The 21329-nt window shown below is 49.1% G+C and overlaps 2 protein-coding genes across 2 annotated transcripts in view; one reads left to right on the top strand and one right to left on the bottom strand.

Moving 5' to 3' along the window:
- Positions 1 to 4195, top strand: part of SLA (Src like adaptor) — a 62705-nt gene extending 58510 nt beyond the window's left edge. Inside the window, exons 8-9 of the mRNA XM_032415806.1 lie at positions 1435 to 1567; positions 2141 to 4195. Of these exons, the coding sequence (XP_032271697.1) occupies positions 1435 to 1567; positions 2141 to 2354 (347 nt within the window). The 3' untranslated portion in view covers positions 2355 to 4195. The remainder of the gene's footprint in view (positions 1 to 1434; positions 1568 to 2140) is intronic.
- Positions 1 to 21329, bottom strand: part of TG (thyroglobulin) — a 237253-nt gene that overhangs the window by 86871 nt on the left and 129053 nt on the right. Inside the window, exons 40-41 of the mRNA XM_032415805.1 lie at positions 19347 to 19506; positions 11532 to 11734 (exon numbers count right to left, since the gene is read on the bottom strand). Coding sequence (XP_032271696.1) covers positions 11532 to 11734; positions 19347 to 19506 — 363 coding nt within the window. The remainder of the gene's footprint in view (positions 1 to 11531; positions 11735 to 19346; positions 19507 to 21329) is intronic.

Here is a 21329-nt window from a genome sequence, read left to right as displayed (position 1 = left end):
TCCTTCTTTTCTGGTGTCTTTTCTTTTTTTGTTCTGTGTTTACTTCCTCCCCCTCCCTCCCTCCCACCTTTCTTTATTCCTGCCTTCCTGCTCGTTCCCTCTTCCTTCCTGTTTTCTTTCTGGGCGTGTTCTATTCTCCTGTCTTCCTGCACATGCATGAGCCACCTGTGCAGGAGGAAGCGCTGTTCCTCGGACTTGGACCCCACCTTGCACATGGCGCATGTGATGGAGCCATGCTCGAGCGTGAAACCCTAGAGGCCGGGCCTCCTGTCAGCTGCTCTCACTTGTTAGCCTGTCCTCTCAGTGTGTGGTCCAGGAAACTGAGGCTCGGAGAGGGTCAAAGGGATTCACAATCAGGGGCGTAGTTGAAATCCAAATCCAAGTGTAGTTGATCCTGGAGCCAATCTTTTTTTTTTTTTTTAACAGTTATGTAGTCAGTTTTATCTTTTTTTTTTCTAATCACACTTTCTGGTTTGAATTTCATTTTCTAAAGGCTCCATGACAACATGAGGTTATACAAAGAATGTAAAAGATTCAAGAAAGTCAGTCAACATTCCTAGCTGCTACGGCCTCACTTCCCATTTAATCCTTAACCTATGCTAATTAAGATGTCCTTCTCTTCATTTCCTGGCTGAGCAGCCACCTCTTTACCTTCCACAACTAGAGGCTAGTTTCTAGAAGGTGTCTTCCCATTGGCCCTTCCCGGAACTTCCATCTCTTGTTTTTTGTTTTTTTTTTACTTTTTTATTGTTATGTTAATCACCATACAGTACATCATTAGTTTTTGATGTAGTGTTCCATGATTCATTGTTTGTGCATAACACCCAGTGCTCCATGCAGAACGTGCCCTCTTTAATACCCATCACCAGGCTAACCCATCCTCCCACCTCCCTCCCCTCTAGAACCCTCAGTTTGTTTTTCAGAGTCCATCGTCTCTCATGGTTCGTCTCCCCCTCCTATTTCCCCCTCTTCATTCTTCCCCTCCTGCTATCTTTTTTTTTTTTCTTAACATATATCGCATTATTTGTTTCAGAGGTACAGATCTGTGATTCAACAGTCTTGCACAATTCACAGCACTCACCATAGCACATACCCTCCCCAATGTCTATCACCCAGCCACCCCATCCCTCCCACCCCACCCCCCACTCCAGCAACCCTCAGTTTGTTTCCTGAGATTAAGAATTCCTGGAGCAAATCTTACTGCTTCATGTGCTCCTCCTCTGAGCTAAGCACAGTACATATTCAGGGCACATTAACATTTCTTAAGCAACTGGATACCTGACTCTCTACCCTGCCATGCCTCTTTCCTATCTTGGCCTCAGTTTCCCCATGTGAACAACCAGGGGGCTGTACTGGATGGTCCCTCAGGCCCCGCACCCCACGCTGGCTGGGGCATCCCAGGGTCACTGACCAGTTGTCTGCTTCCCTCCTTAGAGGTGGCTGATGGCCTCTGCTGTGTGCTGACCACACCCTGCCTCACTCAGAGCACGGCCACCCCGGCCGTGAGGGCCCCTGACTCGCCTGTCACCTTGCGCCAGAAGAACTTCGACTGGAAGAGGGTGCCCAGGTGGGGTGTGTGTGTGTGTCCTGCATGAATGTATGACCCCCAAACCTGTGTGAGAGCCTGACAGCTGAAAATACAGGAGGCTACAGCCCTCGCTGTGGAAGGCTGAGCGGGACACTGCAACCCACAGAATCCCACTGTCCCCTGGGAGACCCTAACCCAGCTTCAGGCCTCACTGCCATTGCATTTCGTAGGATATCTGCAGTTGGGAGTAGTGAGTTATCTTAACCAAACACTGATCCTGACATTCCATTGGCAAATTCAAAGAAAATCAGAGATCAGAATTGCCTGGGAGATGAAGAAAATCTACTCTTCCTTGTAAAAGTCATAAATATTCATTCAAATTTGCAGTTGGAAGTTATAGCCATTCAAGTTAATGGTGGTTCCGAGAGGTTAAGTGATTTCTCCAAGATCACATGGCAACAAATGTAAGAAGCAGAATTAGAACAGTAAGTTAGAGAAATATTAACCAGGCTTTTTTTTCTTCTTTTTTTCCTTCTCCCATCTTCTTGTTCTCCCTCTCTCTATGTCCGTCTCTTCTTTCCCTTCCTCTGTCCCCATTCTTTGCATTCACAGACTGCAAGAGGACCCTGAGGGAGCCAGGAACCCACTTGGTGTAGATGAGTCCCTTTTCAGCTATGGCCTTCGAGAAAGCATCGCTTCCTACCTGTCCCTGACCAGCGATGACAACACCTCCTTCGATCGCAAGAAGAAAAGCATGTCCTTGATATATAGTGGGAGCAAGAGGAAGAGCTCCTTCTTCTCATCACCACCATATTTTGAAGACTAGCCTGAGAACAGACACCATCGTGTATACCCAAAATAACAGAGGTTGGAACTGTCACCTGGGATCTGGCAGGGAGGCATGGTTCCCTGGCCCCTGGGGAACCGCACATCTTCCAGAAGCCAAGAAAAGGCACATGAAGACTCAAACTCACATCTTCTCTGTCCACATCATGACAAAGGGAACCCCTCCCTGGTGTCTGATCAGTACTGAGACATCACGAAACGTTGAATCACGATGTGATTGGGGAACATTTCAGAAAAGCCCCATCTATGTGTGTGTGCTCGTTGTGTTTGTGGGAAAGATAAAGACATTATCTCACAAGAAAGTGCACAAGACTGTTCAATGAACTGTCCAGATGATCACACTCTGAGCTCATTGGAGATAACTCTGGAGCGAGAAAAGCCTGGGAAGAAGATGAGCCACAAACTGCGGTCTGGCCAGTCCAGGTTTGCAAATGGGTCCCCCGCCATGAGCTTTTCTAACCAACCCAGAAAGAGACCTTTGGTATGCAGCTCCTCTCTTTTTAAGGGAACTCAGTGACACTAAATGTTAATCTTCCTTATCATCCCTGAATCAGGAGATCCCAGTGGCCTGCTGCTGCCAGGAATCAGACAGCCTCCCTGTCTGTAGAGGGCGAGGCAAAGGGGAGAGAGGGAGGCTGCTTGTGGGAAAATGGGAGGGTCGCCTTGGAGCTGTGCAAGCTTTCCTGGTCTCACCAGCTGTGGCTTCGCGGCACAGAAAGAGCTTCTCTGACAGGCTGGGACTCTTGCCAACAAAAATGCATCAGTTGTTTACTCATGATTGCCCGAAGAGCTAACTGTGTTAAGTCCCGCATCAGGTTGAAAGAAAGAAAGAAAGAAAGGGAATAAAAGAAAAAAGGATCAACAGAGGCACCCACCGTGTAGACAGGGAGAAAAATCTACAGACAAATATCGTGAAAGTGGGTTGTAGAAGGAAAACTCAGCTCATGGCTCCGGGGGGACTGGGTCAGGCCATGGTGGCCCATGAGCTCATGCCTCAGCTGCACCTTCGCAGAGGGTAAGTGCAGCTGGATTGAGTAGGCGAGAATGGTTGGCCTTTTTGGAAATGGCAAATTGACTAAATTCTAAAGAATTAATTCTAATTCTAAAGGATTAATTCATTTATGTGATTTTTCTCTATCATCAGTATTTTATTCTAAGAAGGGCCTGGCAGCCACATGAAGAAAACTGCTGAGCTCCAGGAAAGAGGGGAGGCAGAGTGGCTTTAATTCTGTCCTACTAATTTTAAGAGATGAGAGAGAAAGCACAGCAAAGTTCTAGAAAAGGAGAAGTATTTATCTTGAGGCCGCCCATCCGGATCTTGTTAGGAAGGGGGATGCAGATGCACCCATGACTCATTTTCCCCTGTTGCAAAGGGATTCGGCGGGGAGGGGTACCCGTGGAACCCTTCGCTGCCTGATACGAAATGTCTGTCTGTTCACCACATGCATTCCGTAGATCTGAGATCACTGTGCTGGTGTTATGTGTATATGCATTTACGTGATTTTCTGTATCATCAGCCTCTTGTGTGTTTATACAAGAAGACATTTACGGTTTCCCCCAAGAGCCCCTAAAGGCCATTTCAAGGGGCCAGCCGATGTGTGGGAAATGAATATAACACTGTGGATGCTGACTTCCACCACAAGGGAGGGTGACCTCGCAAAAGCCAGATGTTTGTACGGTGTCTTATGCATTGTTTTCCGTTGTAACTAGTGTGCTGGGAACTTTTGGGGAGCACTCAGAGGCATTTCTAACTGGGAAGCATTACACTTTGCTAAATCATGTATTTATTTCTGATTAAAATATACCTAATAAATATTTAACCCTTGGCATGTGGGGAGACCTTTCTGGACGAGGTGGGTGGGTGGCTCATTCGGAAGCTTCTTTGGGTCTTGAATTTTCAGACAAACTTGCCCCTGGAGAGAGGTGAGAGCAAGGAACACCAAGAAGAACCGCACTGGTTAGCAGCTCAGCTTTTTCTTGAAGTGCAGCCTTAAGAAAACTGGATTTTGTGAATTTGGAGGGTGTCTTATCAAACTTGAAGGTGGACACAGGGGGTCAGGGGAGAGAACAACTTCTTAGCAATTGCTATGAGCATTCTGCCTCACCTAGGTAACTTCTGCGGATCACTTGTGATACCCCGGCTTTCTGTTTTTCCAAGAATTTATTTCTACACATATTTTTCTGGACACCTACTAAATGCCAGACGTGGCTCCAGACACTAGGGCTGTAGCAGTGAAAACCAGATGAGGTCTCTGATATCATGGAGCTTGAGATCATAAATAAACAAGAAACTTTGTCACGGCAGGGAAGGTAGTGCAGAAAGTAACCTGGGCTGCTGGACCTGAGCGTGACGGGGTGAGGACTCATTTACCTAGATGCCTGCTTAGGAAAGGCCTCCCTGCCAGTGGATGCATTTGAGCTCCCATATGAGCTGACGCCTGAAAGATGAACAGCAAACAGCCAGGCAAATATCTAAAGGAAAACCAAAGGCGGTAGAGTTAATTGAGGTGATTCCTGTGGACAGAAGCAAGGCTGCCTGTGGAAGAAACTGGAAGAAGTGCTAGAGTGGCTGGGCTGAGTGAGCTAGAGTGAGGGGCGGAGGGCTGCCAGGAGGGAGGCAGGTCCTGCAGGGTTCTGGATGGAAGCGTCAGGAGCTTAAGGTGAATTCTAGGAGAAAGGCAAAGCCTTGGAAGGATCTAATTAGGGGAAGGTTATCATTTCATCCACGTGTTTTAAAGAACATACCGGTTGCTGCGAAGAGAATAGATTTTTAAAATTCTGGTGTTGTATTATCTACTTGACATGTAGTGAATACTTGCAAGCTCTAAGACAAAAGAATGCAGGATTTCAAAATAAAGGGTTGGAAAATTTTTTGCGCAAAAATGAACAAAGGGCAAGTGTTGAATTTTGAGGCAAAATGAAATTGAAGGCAAAAATAAATTGTATGGTGACTAACATAACATAATAAAATTAAATTAAATTAAAAAAAATAGTTTAAGGGCCAAGAGAGATGTTACAAAAGATGAGACATTAAGAAGATAGTAATGACCGAACCTGTGTTAATCTAACAATACAGTTTCAAAATATATTAAGCAACTACTACAGGGACAAATAGATAAATGGATCATTTTATTTGGTGATTTAAACACAACTCTCAGAAACGGAGAGATCAAGCAAAGATAAGTAGATAGGCAGATAGAGGATTTTGATAACACTGTACAACTTTTCTGCCAACCAGTGAAGAATTCATTAGGTCTAATAAATTTCAGAGTCAGCCTTCTCCAACTCAGGCTCCATGATAATAATGAAATAAAATTAGAAATCAATTTGCAAAAGGATGGGTTAAAATCCTATGCATCTAAAAGCTTAAAAAAAAGGGATGCATCTCCTGTGGTTAAGAAGAACATAATACAAGAAAAAATCAAAGACGTAGAAATACAGGACATGTCACTACTTCTCCAAATGTCCAGGGCAGAGCTGATACAACAGTAAGAGGGACATTTATTGCTTGAAACCCATTGACCAGAAAACAAAGAATGACAAGTAATGAGCTCAGATTTCAACTCAAGAAGCTCACAGAACAACTGATTGTCAAAGAAGCGAGGAGAAAGCAAAAGTTGACAAAGGTAAACATGGATGAAATAAGAGCTTTATAGTCATAAAGAAGACTCAGAAAGCAAGACATTGTTTAAATAGTAAGATTGATATGATGAAGAAAAGCAGGAGCAAGAATGACCATGTCAAAGGAAAAGAAAGGCCGATGAGCTGCAGGGCTGCATATAAGGAAAGGACCTCTGCGGAGGAGGGCACCCTTGCCTCCCTCAGTCAGCAGGGCTGGCCCCTCTCCCTCTGTCCCCTCCCTGCTGTCCAAGCTGCCCAGACTCCACCCTGCAGATGGGAACAAGGCCCTCAGATGGCAGAGAAACACCTAGAAAGAACCCATGCCCCCAGAGATCATGAGACACTTTGGGAAATATTATGATAAAGAGAAAGAAAGAAAAAGAGAGAGAGAAAAAGAAACATATTTATTATTTAAGCTCCTTAAGTGTTGGATCTTTGCTAGAGCAGCTGAGCATTTTTGTCCAAAGGGTATAGAAATCAACCTGCCAAAATTTACAGATAATGAAATAACATCAGAAAATCCAGTGGAGCCAACAGACCAAGTATTGGAAGTGGTAAGAAGGCTCAGCGAATTTGGAGCTGACTTTACTCCCCTACGCCAGTACTGACCAGCTGGAAAGTTCAATAAAAAATATGACATCATTCATAATGCCAACCAAACTAGGACACACAGGTAGGGACTTGCCTACAATGATTTCACAAAATTTTTGTGGAGAGAAGTTCAAAATGCTATGAAAAGACCCAAGGAGACAAAAATCATGTTTGTGGTGATGGTGTCAACCAGATTCACGGATGTGAGATTTCACATCATAAAAACACAGTTACTTTTTTGAAATTAATTGAAAAATTCCATGAAGATACACTCAAATTCACATCAGGACTATTTAAAGACAATCAATAGATATATCTTCATATATAGATGAGAGTATTGGAACCCATGAACAGTTCAGTCAATTTTGATTAAGAGAAACGGAGAAGAAAGTGCTCCAACTATGAGGTTTGTGCAAAAACAGGAGAAAACAGTGCTCAGGCCCCTCCCCTAGTGTTATGGAACTCAGCACGGGCTTTGGTGCCCTATTCCACCCAGGGCTGTGCGAAGCATTAAGGAAATTCTAAGACGAAAAGCTCACGGGCCCTGTCAAGCTTTCAGTCATAACAGAACTGGAGTAAGACGCGCTAGAAAAATACCCAGTGTGTAAGACAAGGCAGGATTCCTAAAAAATTGCCAAATAGAAGTCTCTTCACCAACGTGAGAATTGTTCTGTTTTAAGAGATGGAGAGAGGCTTAGAGGGCACCATTTCAGCTGAGCCCTGAAGAAGGGAGTGACTTTCCAGGTGGAGAAGTGGACGTGCCGACCACAGCACGGCAATGGAAAGATGTGGAAGAAGGCATGGCATTTTCTAGGAATGTCGATACTAGTGAGCCTGGAGTGCAGGGTTCCTGCAGGAATGGAGCAGGAAAGGAGACAGGAATATGTAGCTGAGGCCAGTTCACGAGGCCTGGCACTCCCTCAGGGAAATGGTGTAGGAGGGCAATGGAAATCTCTTCTGGGGCCTGTGAATCATACCGCAGACATGACCTCTTCTGTCTCCTCTCAAAACTGGCCAGGTCATCAGAGCCACAGAGCGCATGCTCGTGACATGTCAACCCCTCTTCCTTCTTCAACCCAGGCCCTGGAGGCAGGTGCAAATTCCCCTGACCTGCTTTGGTTTGGAACTGCCCTCGCTTAGCAAGGCAAGGGGAACCTGGATTTCCTGAGTTCCTACAGTGCGCGGGACACTCTACAATCCTAATATGATGGCAACTGCTTGAGCCCTTGGGAGACAGAATTAATCATACTGATTTTATCCATGAAGATTCCAAGAGTGAAGGGTTTTGCCCAAGGCTGGGATCTTAAGGCAGGCTTGCCTGACCGTAGGCCTGAGCTCTTTCTCTTAGGCCTTAAGGCCCTGGGAGGGTCCCAGGCTTCTCTGGAGAAACAACTTCATAGGGTGGGGAAAACACAGGATATGGCTTTAGGTTCTAGCCCCTAATGCGGCTCCTTCTTTGCTATGTGTTCTTTAGCAAGTCACTAGACCTCTCTAAGCCTCAGACTTCCTATCTCCAGATTGCAAATAATATAAAGATCCTGTGCCAATCAGTGTGAGCAATCTATGAGATAATATATCGGAAGTGCCTTGTGGCCCCAAATAATCTAAATACTTGTGGCCCCAAATAATCTAAATAAAGTTATTAATTATCACAGGAGCCTGTGGTGCCTGGTGTCTCAACAACTCTGGCCTCTAGATTTGCAGAAAGACAAGATCTTATCCAAGAATATATCACCAACTCACATCCATTCCCCCAAACATCTGTTGGTAAAGAACACTTTTAAGAACCGCTAATGTATTGAAGTATTTTCGTTCTCTCGATTCCAAATACCAAATAATTTCACATGCGTCCCAAAGACTGCTGGGAGCAGTTGTAAAAGCTGCTTCTAAATGACTAAAACAGATGGAGAGTTTATTTTTAAATACACTACCATTTGCTAAAACAGATTAGTTTCTGAAATTCCCCAAACACCTCAAGTCTCCAGAATTTTCAAAAAGAGAATTCTGCCTTCTGGGCCGACTGGAAGTCATTTTTGGTGTCTTCCAGGTCCCACTGAGTGTCTGGTTTCTGAGAGGCCTCTGGGGAAACCCCTTCAGGACCATTCAAAGTCGGGAAGTTCTGTTTTCAATACCAGGAATTGAAAGATGCTTGGGTTCAGACCTCCTGCAATGAAGGTGGGCCCACTAGAGAGGGAGATATTGAAGAAAATCTGGATCAAAGGACACGAAACACAAGACAGTGGTTGTGGGGAGGGAAGTGGACCAGCCTGGGGGGCCCTGGGCATAGTCCCCCATTCTTCTGCTCATTCACTGCCCGGATATTGACTATGGAGCATCTACTCTAGGACAGCTGTGTTGGGGGCTTCAGGCCCTGTGTGAGAACAAGGCATAGCTGCCCCCTGCTCTCCTGGGGCTCACAGTCTTGTGCGGGAGAGACTGGGAAGCGGGAATAATTCTTTACTGGTGGGAAGTCATGATAAATGATGTGCAGAGAAGTAGAGGCAGCGGAAGCCATATAAAGAGGGTCTGGTCCTGGGCTAAAAAGTCTGGAAGGATTCCCTGAAGGACAGATAGAGCAGGCAAAGAGGACGATAGGATAAAGGTGTCCATGTAGAGGGAACTTCCTGTAGGAAGCGAAATAGAGCATGGACCCTTCAAGGAACGTTGGAAGGCTCCCATGGCTGAAAGGGATAGGCAAAGTGGCAGGTAGTACTGCTTTCTGCTGGGAATGGTGACAATGTTGATCCAGCATCATAACTGCCCAAACAATGTCACTCCTATCCTTCTCCTGACAGTCAAAGGTTCGGATCCCAGGAAGGCCGGACAATGCCCGACTGTGGTTATGTGACCTTAGAATCATTAGCGGGTCCATGGCACTGGTCTTGATGGTGCTCTATTTTTCCGTAATTTGGCTACTTCAGTGTCTCATCATTGCTTTCTCTGCTTCCAGGATTGTCCCTCTTAAATGCATCCTCCACTTGGCTTTAAGAAGTCTTCCTAAAGGGAAGCAAGTTTCTTACTTGCCTAAAAACCCTTTGATAGCACACCGATGTTCATTGCAGCACTATTCACAATAAGGCAGAAATAACCCCAGTATCTATCAACAAATGAATGCATGAACAAAATGTGGTCTATGCATACAATGGAATATTATTCAGCCTAGAAAGGAAGGAAATTCTGATATAAGGTACAAAATGGATGAGGCTTTATGAAGACATTATGCTAAGTGAAATAAGCCAGACACACACACACACACACACACACACACACATTTTGTATGATTCTACTGCTGTGAGATCCCTAGATTGGGCAAATTCATAGAGACAGAAGGTAGAATAGTGGTTATCAGGGGCTGGAGGAGGCAGGGGGGATGGGGAGTTATTGTTTAATAGGTACAGAGTTTCTGTTTGGGATGATGGAAAGTTCTGGAAATGATTAGTGGTGATGATTGTACCACACTGTGAAGGTACTTAATACCACTGAACCATACACTTAAAAATGTTAAAATGGGAAACCAAACCAAACCAAACATAACTCTTCAAAGGCTCCCATCACTGAGGATGAAAGCCAAGGTGTTCAGTGCAATCCGGCTGCTCCCGGCCTCCCAGTCTCCACCACTGCAGCACATGAAGATCCCGTTCCCCTCCCTCATCGTAGGACTGGCAGATCTCAGTGAGAAGCCACGCTGTCCCTTAGTGCCAGAACTCTGCCCGCAGTGAAATGCCTGCACAGTCTTCAACATCTCGCTCAGACATACCTTCTCCTTGGAAGTATTCCTGGACATTACTACTTCCCTTGTGCTTAGTTGGGGGCTTCTCTCTCAAATGCCCTAAGACCCTCTTTTAAATATCTCCTTTAAGTGTTTGTCCCCCACCCCTCAGTAAACTATAAATTTCCCAAGAACTAGCACATGAATTATTTAGCATGACATTTCCAGCACCTACCATGGCACTTGACACAAACTGGACGCTCCATAAAATTAGAAGCTAATCAATGACAATACCATCAGGGCTTGTGCTGTGATCAACAGGTTATTTCTTCTATAATAGTTATTGTCATGATCAAAATCTTACATCATCATCATCAGTATGATTATATCATCATCATCATCATCATCATCATCTAGCAGGAACATCCAGTAGAATCCTGAGTGCTAAGTTCTATTCTTTGCCTTTATTCAACAGTCAATGACTCAGTTGGCCAAACCTTGGGAGCTCCATGCCTCACCCTGTGGCTGCTGACTCAGCTGCCTGTCACTTCTTGATCAGGCATGTGGGCAAGGGTCCCTGCCGCCCCTCCCCACCTCAGGCAAAGGAAATAGCAATGACGTAGAAGGGTTCCAAGAGAGGAATGAGTCACCCAATAGTGCTCCATGAAGAAATGCCACCAGAACTGAATTAGAGCCAGGAGATGGAGCATGGGCTATTGTTTAAACCAGACAGCATAAGGGAAGATTTCCCTGAGAAGATCAGGAAAGCAACACTGGAAAGCAGATGAGAGTTCTCTTGTTCTACTTCTCTCCTGTTGTGGCAATAATGTCGGGTGTAGTTAGCATCGTATTGGCTAAACTGTGCCCTCATCGTTAGCTTTCCTTCCACCAGAAAGCTCCTCATCTTACACTCCATTCCCTTGTGTTTGTCTATTGACAAGAGAGGTCTTCGAGAGTTCACACCATTAAACCCTAGTGGGGCAATCTCCCAAAATGGAAACACTTCCCCATCTAGAATTTTCATCACTTTAGAATGAAGGACAGTAGTTAGAGGAGCCCCTCAGCATCCTGGAATCACCAGACCATGGAAAGATGGCCATGAGCAAGACACACACCAGAACAAAGGATAAAGGAAACCAAGCAATCAAAGCCAACTGGTCTCAAGAGGTAAGTGAGGCCCCTCACCTCACCTCACCGGTGTCCAAAACAAGGGTGAAGGCAGAACAGGTGACTCACCATCAGCATGACCCTCCGGAAGAGTCTGGAGTCAGCAGCCCTGGTGGTTAGAAGGTGGATGCTGGCCACGTCAGCTCCGCCACGGTCTGCTGCCAGGGTCACACGCCGAGGGTCCCCACCAAACACTCCGATGTGAGTCTGCACCCAGGTCAGAGCCGCCCGCTGGTCCAGCAACCCCCAGTTGCCACTCACCTCGCCAGAACCTGCAGAAAGAGGAAAGACTTTTACCCTTTGCGATCTTACAACCTGGAGTTTACCCACCCCAGTGCTGTCTGCAGTGCCTCTGGGGGACCTGGGCTCCTGTCTGTGCAGGTCCGGACAGCGAGAACAGCATGGGCTTCAGAACCAGACCCATCCAGCCTTTGCTGGGTAGGAGACCCTGCCATTGTCATTCCATTTCTCTGGGCTGCAGCTTTCCCACCAGAGGCGAGGGCACTTGCTAGCGCGGCCGCTCCAGTCAGAGGCGGTGCACGTCAGACCACCACCCAGCTTGGCACAATAGCGGGGTGCCCCACATGTTGGTCCGCTGCGGTGGCTCTCGACGCCTCTTCCTCCCTGACCAGGACCAGGCATGGCTGAGGCTCTCCATCAGTTCCCACTGCCTCTTCTCCCATGACCTTCCGTAGCATTCAGCTGAGTTGATCTATTCTTTTTTCATAGAATTCAGTAAATATTTATTGAAAGCTCAGCACTGTTTTCTTAACGAAGTGATTCAGACACACACACACACACACACACACACACACACACACAGTACATATAGTACAGCAAAAATATGCCCTCGTCGGCGTTTGGGACACTACGTGCCCATGCCCTCTGGCCATCCTCTGAATCCAGTGGATCCTTCTTGTCCATTTACGTGGCTAACCACCCTGAAATACCCAGCTTGTTCTGGTTCAAGCTGAGACTCACCCACTTTGCCCCAGGAAACTCCAACAGCTCCCATGCCTTCAACCACCACCCACATGCTGCTGACTCGGGAGTGTCAGGGGCACAGAGCGCTCTCCCAGCGCCAGCCCCTCATGTCTCCAGGAGGCTACCTCGCTGAAGGCACTTCAAAAGCATTGAGTCCCAAAGGGAATCGACTCCAAGTCCCCTGAGCATGCAGCCAGCAGCCTTTGCAGGATTTCTTATATTCTCCTTCTAATGCAGCACCACCCCCCCGATCTGCTCCTGCACAGCCTCAGAGTCCTCTCCGACACCTGCCGTGCTGCATCTCTGCCTTCTCTTCCCCAGGTGCTCTGGGCTTTCTCCCCACTGAGCTCCTTAGTGCTTCTCACTGGCCTCCTGTAACCACACATCTCTCCCTCCAATGAATCCTCCATGCCACATCCTGAGTAGTCTTTTATTTTTTAATTTTTTTAGGGAGGGCTGAGTGGCCCTTTTATTTATCTTTTTATTTTTTTTTTAAGATTTTATTTATTTATTTGAGAGAGAGAGAGAGCACGCGCAGAGGGAGGAGCAGAGGGAGAGGGAGAAGCAGACTCACCGCTGAGCAGGGAGCCTGATGCGGGGCTCGATCCCAGGACCCCGGGATCATGACCTGAGCTGAAGCAGACGCTTAACCGACTGAGTCACCCAGGCGCCCTGCTGAGTGGTCTTTGAAATGCATAATTTTGATCATGTCTCTCTCATATACACACAGCCCAACACACACACACACACACACACACACACACACACCCTGCCTTAGCCTATCTAAAATCTCCCATCTCATCCCATTAGGACCTGATCTCAGTTCTCCCAGTATATTCAAAACCCATGGGACCAGGGCGGCTGTCTCTTGGGCCCTATTTCCCTTTGTCTCCTCCCTGTGCCGATGCTGCAGCCGCCTGGCTTCTCATCAGTAGCTCAAACACACGGTCCACCCTCTTCCAGGCCTGTGCTTGGCACATGTGACCTCCTCTGCCCAGAGACCTCCTCCTCGCCCTGGCCTTCCTCCTCTTCCTCCTCCGGCCCAGTGGTCCTTCAAGTTTTAGCTATGGGTTAATTCAGAGGCAGCCCTGAGGTAAGCAAGGTTCCCCTTTCAGGGTATTTGTCATGCTTGGTGTCGCCTTCCTTGCAGCCCATGGCCCCACCGAAACCAGTGGCACATGGCAGGTCCTTAGTCAATGTCAGGTGAATAAATGACCATAGTTACGATTAATAGGATTCAGTATCCAGTGAGAAACTATCAACGAGACTCCATATTCCCAAACAGAAATATAGGAAACTCTTGCGTCCCGATTCCCCAACCTGGCCTTCACCAAGTTGACGGGAACGCCCGCTCGGAGGACGTAACAGTACAAATTACTCTCCCAGCTGGTGAGACTCTCAGAATTTCTTCAAGTGCATTTTGTGGTCTGGGTTTGGTGAAGACATTAGCACAATCCTCACTATGGACGTTTCTGGATTGCACTTCTGTTCTGCCTGTTAGGATGAATGCGTGGTTTCTGAGGTCTTGGGCAGGGCAGGAAAGCTGGGTGCCACCTGGGTGGGACATGGTCCTGTACGTCCGGGAAGTGACATGCGCAGCCTGCACTTCCAGTGACAATATAGGAGGGTTGGGGGCGACTGTCCCTGCCTCTGACTTCCCATAGATCAGCTTCCCAAGTACAGTACTGACGTTGTGGGGTCTACAGACCCCCAGGAAGTCAGAGGTGAGGGCCCTTCAAGGGCTGCTCTTCAGACAAGTCTGGGTGGGGCTTTGCCTAGTGCCTGGCGGGGCACCTGGTTCCATGGCGAGCAAGACAGGCACGGCCCTGGCCCTCACACAGCCTCAGCCGTGCGCACAGGGGCAGCGAACCGGCAGCTTTCGGGGAGTCTGCTCCAACCCCTTCCTTCACTGAGGAGGAACTTGACACTCGAGAGGAAATGTTTGTTTCAGCACGAGAAACAAATATAAGAGAAAGTCGGGACTTAGATCCCAATGCACACTCGGAACTCTCTGTCCCAACACTCAATCCAATTCAACACTTGTTGGAAAATCTATGATGTGCAAGGCATTGTGTTATTTTCATTAAAAAAAAAAATCTAAGTGTTCCATTTATGGAACTTTCTGTGCTCAAAAGCACTCCTAACTCCCCCGTTCCTGCTGAGAGTCAAGTCTAAATGTCTTCCTGGCTTTTGCGATCCTCTACGAATGGCCTCGGCCCATCCAAGCAGCCTGGGTTCCCTTCATTTTCCAACACCGGCCCTCGCCCAGCCACCATAGCCACGTTCATCCTGCCATCCTGCTGTGGCCTCCTCGGTGTCCTCCTGGACCCGTCCTGCCACACACGTGAGCTGGGCCGTGCCCCTGGCATGGCACTGGAGAGGGGCTCCCTGCTGGCTGCATGTAGAGTCCAGTAGGGAGACAGATGTGAGCAGGTGTCCACCCCTGTCCACCCACCCCAGCTGCCCTGCTCTGCCCTACCACCTCCACTGGTCAGAATCACCCCAGCCACATCCAACTGTTCCCTCATTCCCTAACTGGTTCTCGCTTGTTCATGTGGTGTCTTCAACTCTCCCTCTAAAGCTCCTTGGCGCAATTCTGGGCTCACAGTGGGCCCTCAGCCGGTCTCGTTGATGGCCGTCGATTAGAGGCAGCAGGTGAGGTGGCCAAGCACACAGGTTATGGAGCCAGACCAGCTGGGCGCAGCCCCAGCCCCACCACCTACTAGCACCTAGGGGCCCTGGACAAGTTACCTACTGCGACTTGATTTTCTCTGTCTGTAAAACGGAAGTAATAACCATTCTTACCTCTTCAGGTTGTTAGGATGACTGAATTGGTTAATAATCGTAAAGGAACCAGAACAGTGCCCGGCATAAAGCACTATAGAAATTGTCTAGTTTTTCTTGACTAAAATGAAACAGATTTAGGTCCCCGCAGTATCTCCCAGATGCTCTTTGTGGAGTGTGCCTTGGCTTTTGTAGCGGACTTATGGAGGGGCAGCCACAGAGACAGGACTGTGCGCCTGTTCTTCTGGCTGGAGGGGAGCAGACCCTCTCGGGAGGCCCCGGGACGATGAGGTAATGGTAATGCTACCATGCCCGGCCTTCTGTCTGACTCCCTGGCCGAAGCACACCTCCTCCGTCCCCACACCCACAGCGGGCCTGCAGGCTGACCCACCCACTCCTCTGAGCCTGCCCCCCACCCAGTGCCCCTGTTCCCCTCACTGCACTGCTTTGCCAAGCGAGGACTGTCCCTGTGCCCTGGGCCCCCTGGGGTCTGCCCCCTGGCAGGATCCAGGCTGGGGAAATGGCCTCCCCCCTGGCCCACCTCCAACCCCTTCACTTCCTTTCCAACTGCTCGGTTCACTGGGAACCAGGGCCCCCTTGAAGTACCGTTGGGTTTGGCTGTCTCTTCTCACAGAGAACACGAGCTTGTCTTGTCGGCCACAGGCCTGGCATGAGTTTCTCTTTTCATCCTCCCCCCACCGCTTTTTGAAAAGTGCCTCTGGAGGGGCTCCTGGGTGGCTCAGTTGGTTAAGTGTCTGCCTTCAGCTCAGGTCATGAGCCCAGGGTCCTGGGATTGAGTCCCACATCGGGCTCCTTGCTCAGCGGGGAGTCTGCTTCTCCCTCTCCCTCTGCCTGCCCCTCCCCCTGCTTGTGCGCTCTCTCTCTCTCTCTCTCTGTCAAATAAATAAATAAATAAATAAATAAATAAATAAATAAATAAAATCTTTCAAAAAAAAAAAAAGTTCCCCTGGAGTCTGGAGCTCTCGGGGGACCACATTCACTGCGGGTTACGACAGTGGATGCCACACACACTGATGACGGGAGAACACGGGCAGGGACAGCGTGGCCGGACTCAGTCCATGCCAGGGGCCGTTGCTGCCGCTGTCCAGGGGCAGCTCTGGGCCAGCTGCTGGCCACACGCAGGGCCGGGGCATGACCACAACCTAGCCCTGCCTGGAAGGAGCCCCGTCCAGGGAAAGAAAAGGGGCATTAACACTTGTGAGTCCCTGCCGGGTGCCGGGCAGGGTCCCAGGTGTCCGCCTTCCACGCGTTACCCTGTCGTCCCCCCTTAGGTCTCAGCGTCATCTGAGAGATGGGCAGCGTGGGAGTGGAGGCAGAGGGAAGGAGCTGCTCGGAGCCCCTCAGACCCACAGCGCCGCCGAGCTGCTCTCAGACCCCGTTCTGGGCGGATGCAAAGCCTGCGTGCCGTGCAGGACCCCGGGCTCCGGCCGGCACTCAAAGTAGCCCATCTCTTTCCAGACCCGTGTTTGGAACGGCAGCGTCCAAGTATTTAAAATGGAAAAGGCAAAAGACGAACGGGGGCGGTACAGAGACATCTTAGGGCAGTGAAAAGATTTTACTGTGTGACCCATGATGCTGGACACATGTCATTAGACATTTATTGAAACCATAGAGAGTATGACACAAAGAGTGAGCCCTAGTGTAAACTGTGGACTTGAGTCGATACTAACCTATCTGTGTTGCCTCATCGATTCTAACAGAGGTGCCCCACCAATGCACGGTGTCGACAGTGGGGGAAACTGAGGTGGGGGAGCGTCTATGGGAACTCTTTGTACTTTCTGCTCGGTTGTTCTGTAAACTTAAAACCACTCTATGTGGTAAAATCTATTAACTGTTTTTTAAGTGGTAAAGGGGATGGTGTGCTTGTGTCACAAATTTATTGGGGGGTTCACAGACTCACACACCCGTTCCCTTCCCCTTCCTGAGCATCCCCCGGGGCTGTGGGCCCCCGAGGCCCCTGCATAGCAGCTGCTTCACCGCAGAGCCTTGCGGGTGACGCGCTGTGGCTGTCTGCGGTCAGGAAGGCTGTGTTTGCATCCTAGTGCTTCTGTGTCTCGGTTTCTCTACGGATGCATGGCTCCCCTCTCCTGGTGGAGCTGCAGGGAGGCTCAATTAAGGCAGGCAAAGGCCCAGGAATGCGGGGGAGGCTAGGAAGTCTAGTAAATAAAGCAAAGAAGAACTGTCTGTGGCTCAATGGACGTAAAAGACCCATCCTGCTGTGTACACAGAAGAACAGGGAATCCAAAGGGCATTTCTAAACCTCTGAGGGAGTGAGCCACAGGATATTTCTCCTTGCTCCTTGACCAATAGGATTCAACGCCCTGAGGGCACTCCTAACTGTGCGGCATGGAGCTCCTGGACCCCCGGGCCTCGCTGAGTCATCTGCCAAATGGCCACTCGGTGCTGGCCTCACAGAGCTGCGTGGGAATGAGATGAGGCAATCCAGGAGATATGTCTGGTAGAGGCCGGCACCGCCGAGTGTAACTTTCCTCCCCTCTCGCTAACAGTTTTGCTTTAAGCACAATAAACAGGCAGCATTCCAGGTTGGGAATGGGAAGGGCTGGGTGTTCTGGAAATTTCCTTCGCCTCCACCAGCAGCAGGAATGAGTTTGCCTTCCCAGAAGCACAAAAATTCTCAGTAAGATTACACGCCATGAAACCATCAGGCATGGGTAACATATGGAAATTCGCTCTCCTCTGTCTGGAAAGGCTCAGAGCCAAGGAGTCGTCCATGTCTGTGGAAAGCTCCACTTGACCACGTTCAACAGGACAAGGTCTGAATTTCACCCGCCTCTTCAGAGATGGGAGCTACGGACTTATCAGATCATCAGTCGTGTGTTTGAAAAGAGGAAAGAAAACCCAAGCAGAGTTTTTAGTGCTCCGACAGCTGACCCTGCTCCCTCTGAAGGAAAAATCTGAAATCTGTTGATCATCCACATTTCCCTCATTGGCATCTGGTCATATTTTGCCTTAATTTGGTGCCCACTTTGTGGTTGTTGTGCAGGCCTAGAATCTTCTTCATGGCACTCAAGGGCTCATGCCACGGGGTGCACCCAGCCCTCCAGAGTTTCTGCCCATGCTGGATGACTACCCACTCATCCACATTCTAGATAGCTCCATCATTCTCACCATGCTATGTTCCACCTGCCCATCCTGACTTAGCAAGAAAGGCATTTGGGTCTTAAATGAGATCCTTAGAGAACAGAGATGAAGTTCAGTGCCTCCCTGGAGGGCCCACTGTATTTTCTAAAGCCCTTTCACATGTACAACCTCACTAGAGCCTCATGTAACTGCAGATATTGGGTAAAATTATTCCCATTTTACAGAGGAGAATACTGAGACTCAGAAATGAAGGGTTTTAGCCAGGGTCACACGGACAATGAATGGCAGAGCTGGCCCTTGGTTCTTCAGATTCCCAGACCTGTGTGTCTACCCCCGGCCACAGCTGTTTGACAAGTGCCCCACCACTGGGGGAGCTGGACATGGAGGAAAAGATGCACGTGGAGGACGATGGGGCTGTCCTCCATGGGTGCTGGTGGGGAAGGTGGAGGATGGAACCAGGGTGACAAACAGTTCTGTGACTGGATAGGGGACAGGCCAGTGTTCACAAGCAAGGCCAGCATTAAAGAGGAAACAGGAAACATCACTGATGCAGCCCTTATGTGGAGTCAAATGGCGTCTCTGTGGGCCCAGGACTATAATCCATTCCTATCGTTCTCTAGAGCAAGTCAACCCCTGTGCTGAATCCTGGCTCTGCTCTTTCCTAACTAGTGATGTTAGCAGTGTCTAAGCTTCTGGGGCCTCAAAATACACACACACACACACACACACACACACACACACGATCAACAATAATGTACTTAGAATAGCTTCAGCACCTAGTAAGATCAACCAATGGCAACTATTACTCTCATGTATGGGGGTCAGGATCGCTGGAGGGTCTCATAGGTGTGTGGGACATTCCCGAGCGCTCAGCTGGGCTGGAGGAGAGCTGGGGGGCCATGAAGGGATGGGGCTTTGGGAAGAAGGGGTTGAACACACAGAGTGGCCCTCAGCTCAGGGGATCGGCAATCCCCAGCCACGCCAGCGACTTACCAGAACTCAGAAAGCCGAAGACACCCACTCGGTAGCCAGCGGTGACCACAATGAGGTTGCCAATAGCAGCCAGGAAGGAGCCGTCAATGGCCAGCTGTCCGTCAGTCCCCCTCCCCTCCATGGTGTTGTGGAAGAACACCAGCACAGACGCGTTGGGGGCCTGTGGGGAGTGGAGAAATATGAGGCTATAGGTTGGCCCATTCTCACCCACCAGAGCTTGCTGAGGACACCTTTCCCAAGAAGGTGCCAGATTCTGAGCCTACCCACAACTCTTCCTGTCAACTCCATCACGTAGCACGCTTAGTCCCATGTCACAGGCTGAACTGTGTCCCCCTAAAATTCAGGGGTTGAATCCCTAACTCTATGACCTCAGAATGTTACCATATTTGGAGAGGGTCCTATAAGGAAGTGATTAAGCTAGTGGGCCCTAATCCCATATGACTGGTATCCTCAGAAGAAGGGGAGATTTGGATGGAGACACACACAGAGGGATACCATGTGGACACAGAGGGAGGAGGAGATGACCATCCGTGGGCCACAGAGAGTAGCCTCTGAAGGAACCAACCCCACTGACACCTGGATCTTAGACATCTGGCCTTCAGAATGTTGAAAAAATGCCTTTCTGTTGTTTACGCCTCCTGGTCAGTGGTGCTCTATCAGAGTAGCCCTAGCATGCTAATAAGCCTGGTGTCACAGATAAGGAAGCTGGGGGTCATGAAAAGTGGATGCTTTGCTCACATTGCAAAGTGTGCAGGGGGCAGAAAGGGCAGCCCACTGCAGACCTGCAGCCCATCACTTGGAGCTAAGCAGTCTTCTAACACCCCAGCTCTGCCCCATAGGGAGATGGCTCTAATGACTAAAAGCACTTCCATTTTGCAGGTGTGAACACAGAGGCTCAGGGTGGTGAAGTGACTTTTTAAAACATGTACAGAGAGGAAGGGGCCGACCCAGAATTCCAACCTCAGCCCCCTCCCAGCACGCTCTCCTGGGCTCTTCTGTCCGTGACACTGCATCTTTCAGGTGAGTGACGAGTAGCTCTATATTACCAGGATGGGTTTCACGCAGCATGGCCAAACCGGAAGGACTCACCAAGCAGGATGCAAACAGTTTCCAGAATAAACTAGGGGCCAGAACTGGGGTGCTGGGGACTACATAGCTCCAAGCGATGGGCTCCAGGTCTGCAGTCACTTCCAGGTGGAATGACCCTCATTCCTTTACGTGTGGTCTCTGTCCCACTCACGGTCATTTCCAATGTCCCCCATTGGCCACCTATCGACTCATTAGTCTCCATGCAGTGTTTTATTTAATTCCTGCACGAACTTTATGAGCCAGGATGCTATTTCTGTCCCACTTTCAGAACCAGTAACTGAAGCACATAGAACATGGTTACCTTCTCTAGACCAGTGAGGCAGTGGTCAGTGGCAGACTCGTTGGGAGCCAGATCTTAATCCAGCATCACAAGGAAGGGGTGACCAGCGCTGGGCAGAGGGGACCCATTGTCTCCCTCACTCTGGGCTCCCTCCTCATAGTAACACAATCTATGAGAGCTTTCACATCTGGGGGGCCTCGTGACAAAGCTCAGTCAGACCAGCCTGCTGAGGTCACACATCTAAAGTGCAGTGGACTCTCGCTGCTAGTAGACCAGGGACCAGGTAGCTGTGGCATGGTCTGGGGTACCATGGCATCTATCAACACCAGGTTGGCATCCCCAGAAACTCACATTTCCTAAAACTCATCAGTGGCTTTTTATTTTGTGCCCTCTGATCCTTCCCCACAAACAGGAAACTCAAACATGGAGTATCAGGCTCATGGCTGCTACTTAGGCAGATCTGGGCTCCAAAACAGGGCATAATCCTGTCTGGGTCACAGCCCCAAACCTCACCCTACAGAACTGCCCCAAACAAGAGTCCATGTGGAAACACCCCAAGGGTCGCTCCTCGGGTCTTCCAAGGACAGCAGCTGGTTGGTTTTCTCCTTGGCAGA

Source organism: Phoca vitulina, unplaced genomic scaffold (genome assembly GCF_004348235.1).
Source record: "Phoca vitulina isolate PV1807 unplaced genomic scaffold, GSC_HSeal_1.0 scaffold18, whole genome shotgun sequence".
NCBI lineage: Eukaryota > Metazoa > Chordata > Mammalia > Carnivora > Phocidae > Phoca > Phoca vitulina.
The sequence above is the reverse complement of the archived record's forward strand: the minus strand, read 5'-3'. Positions and strand labels throughout refer to the sequence as shown.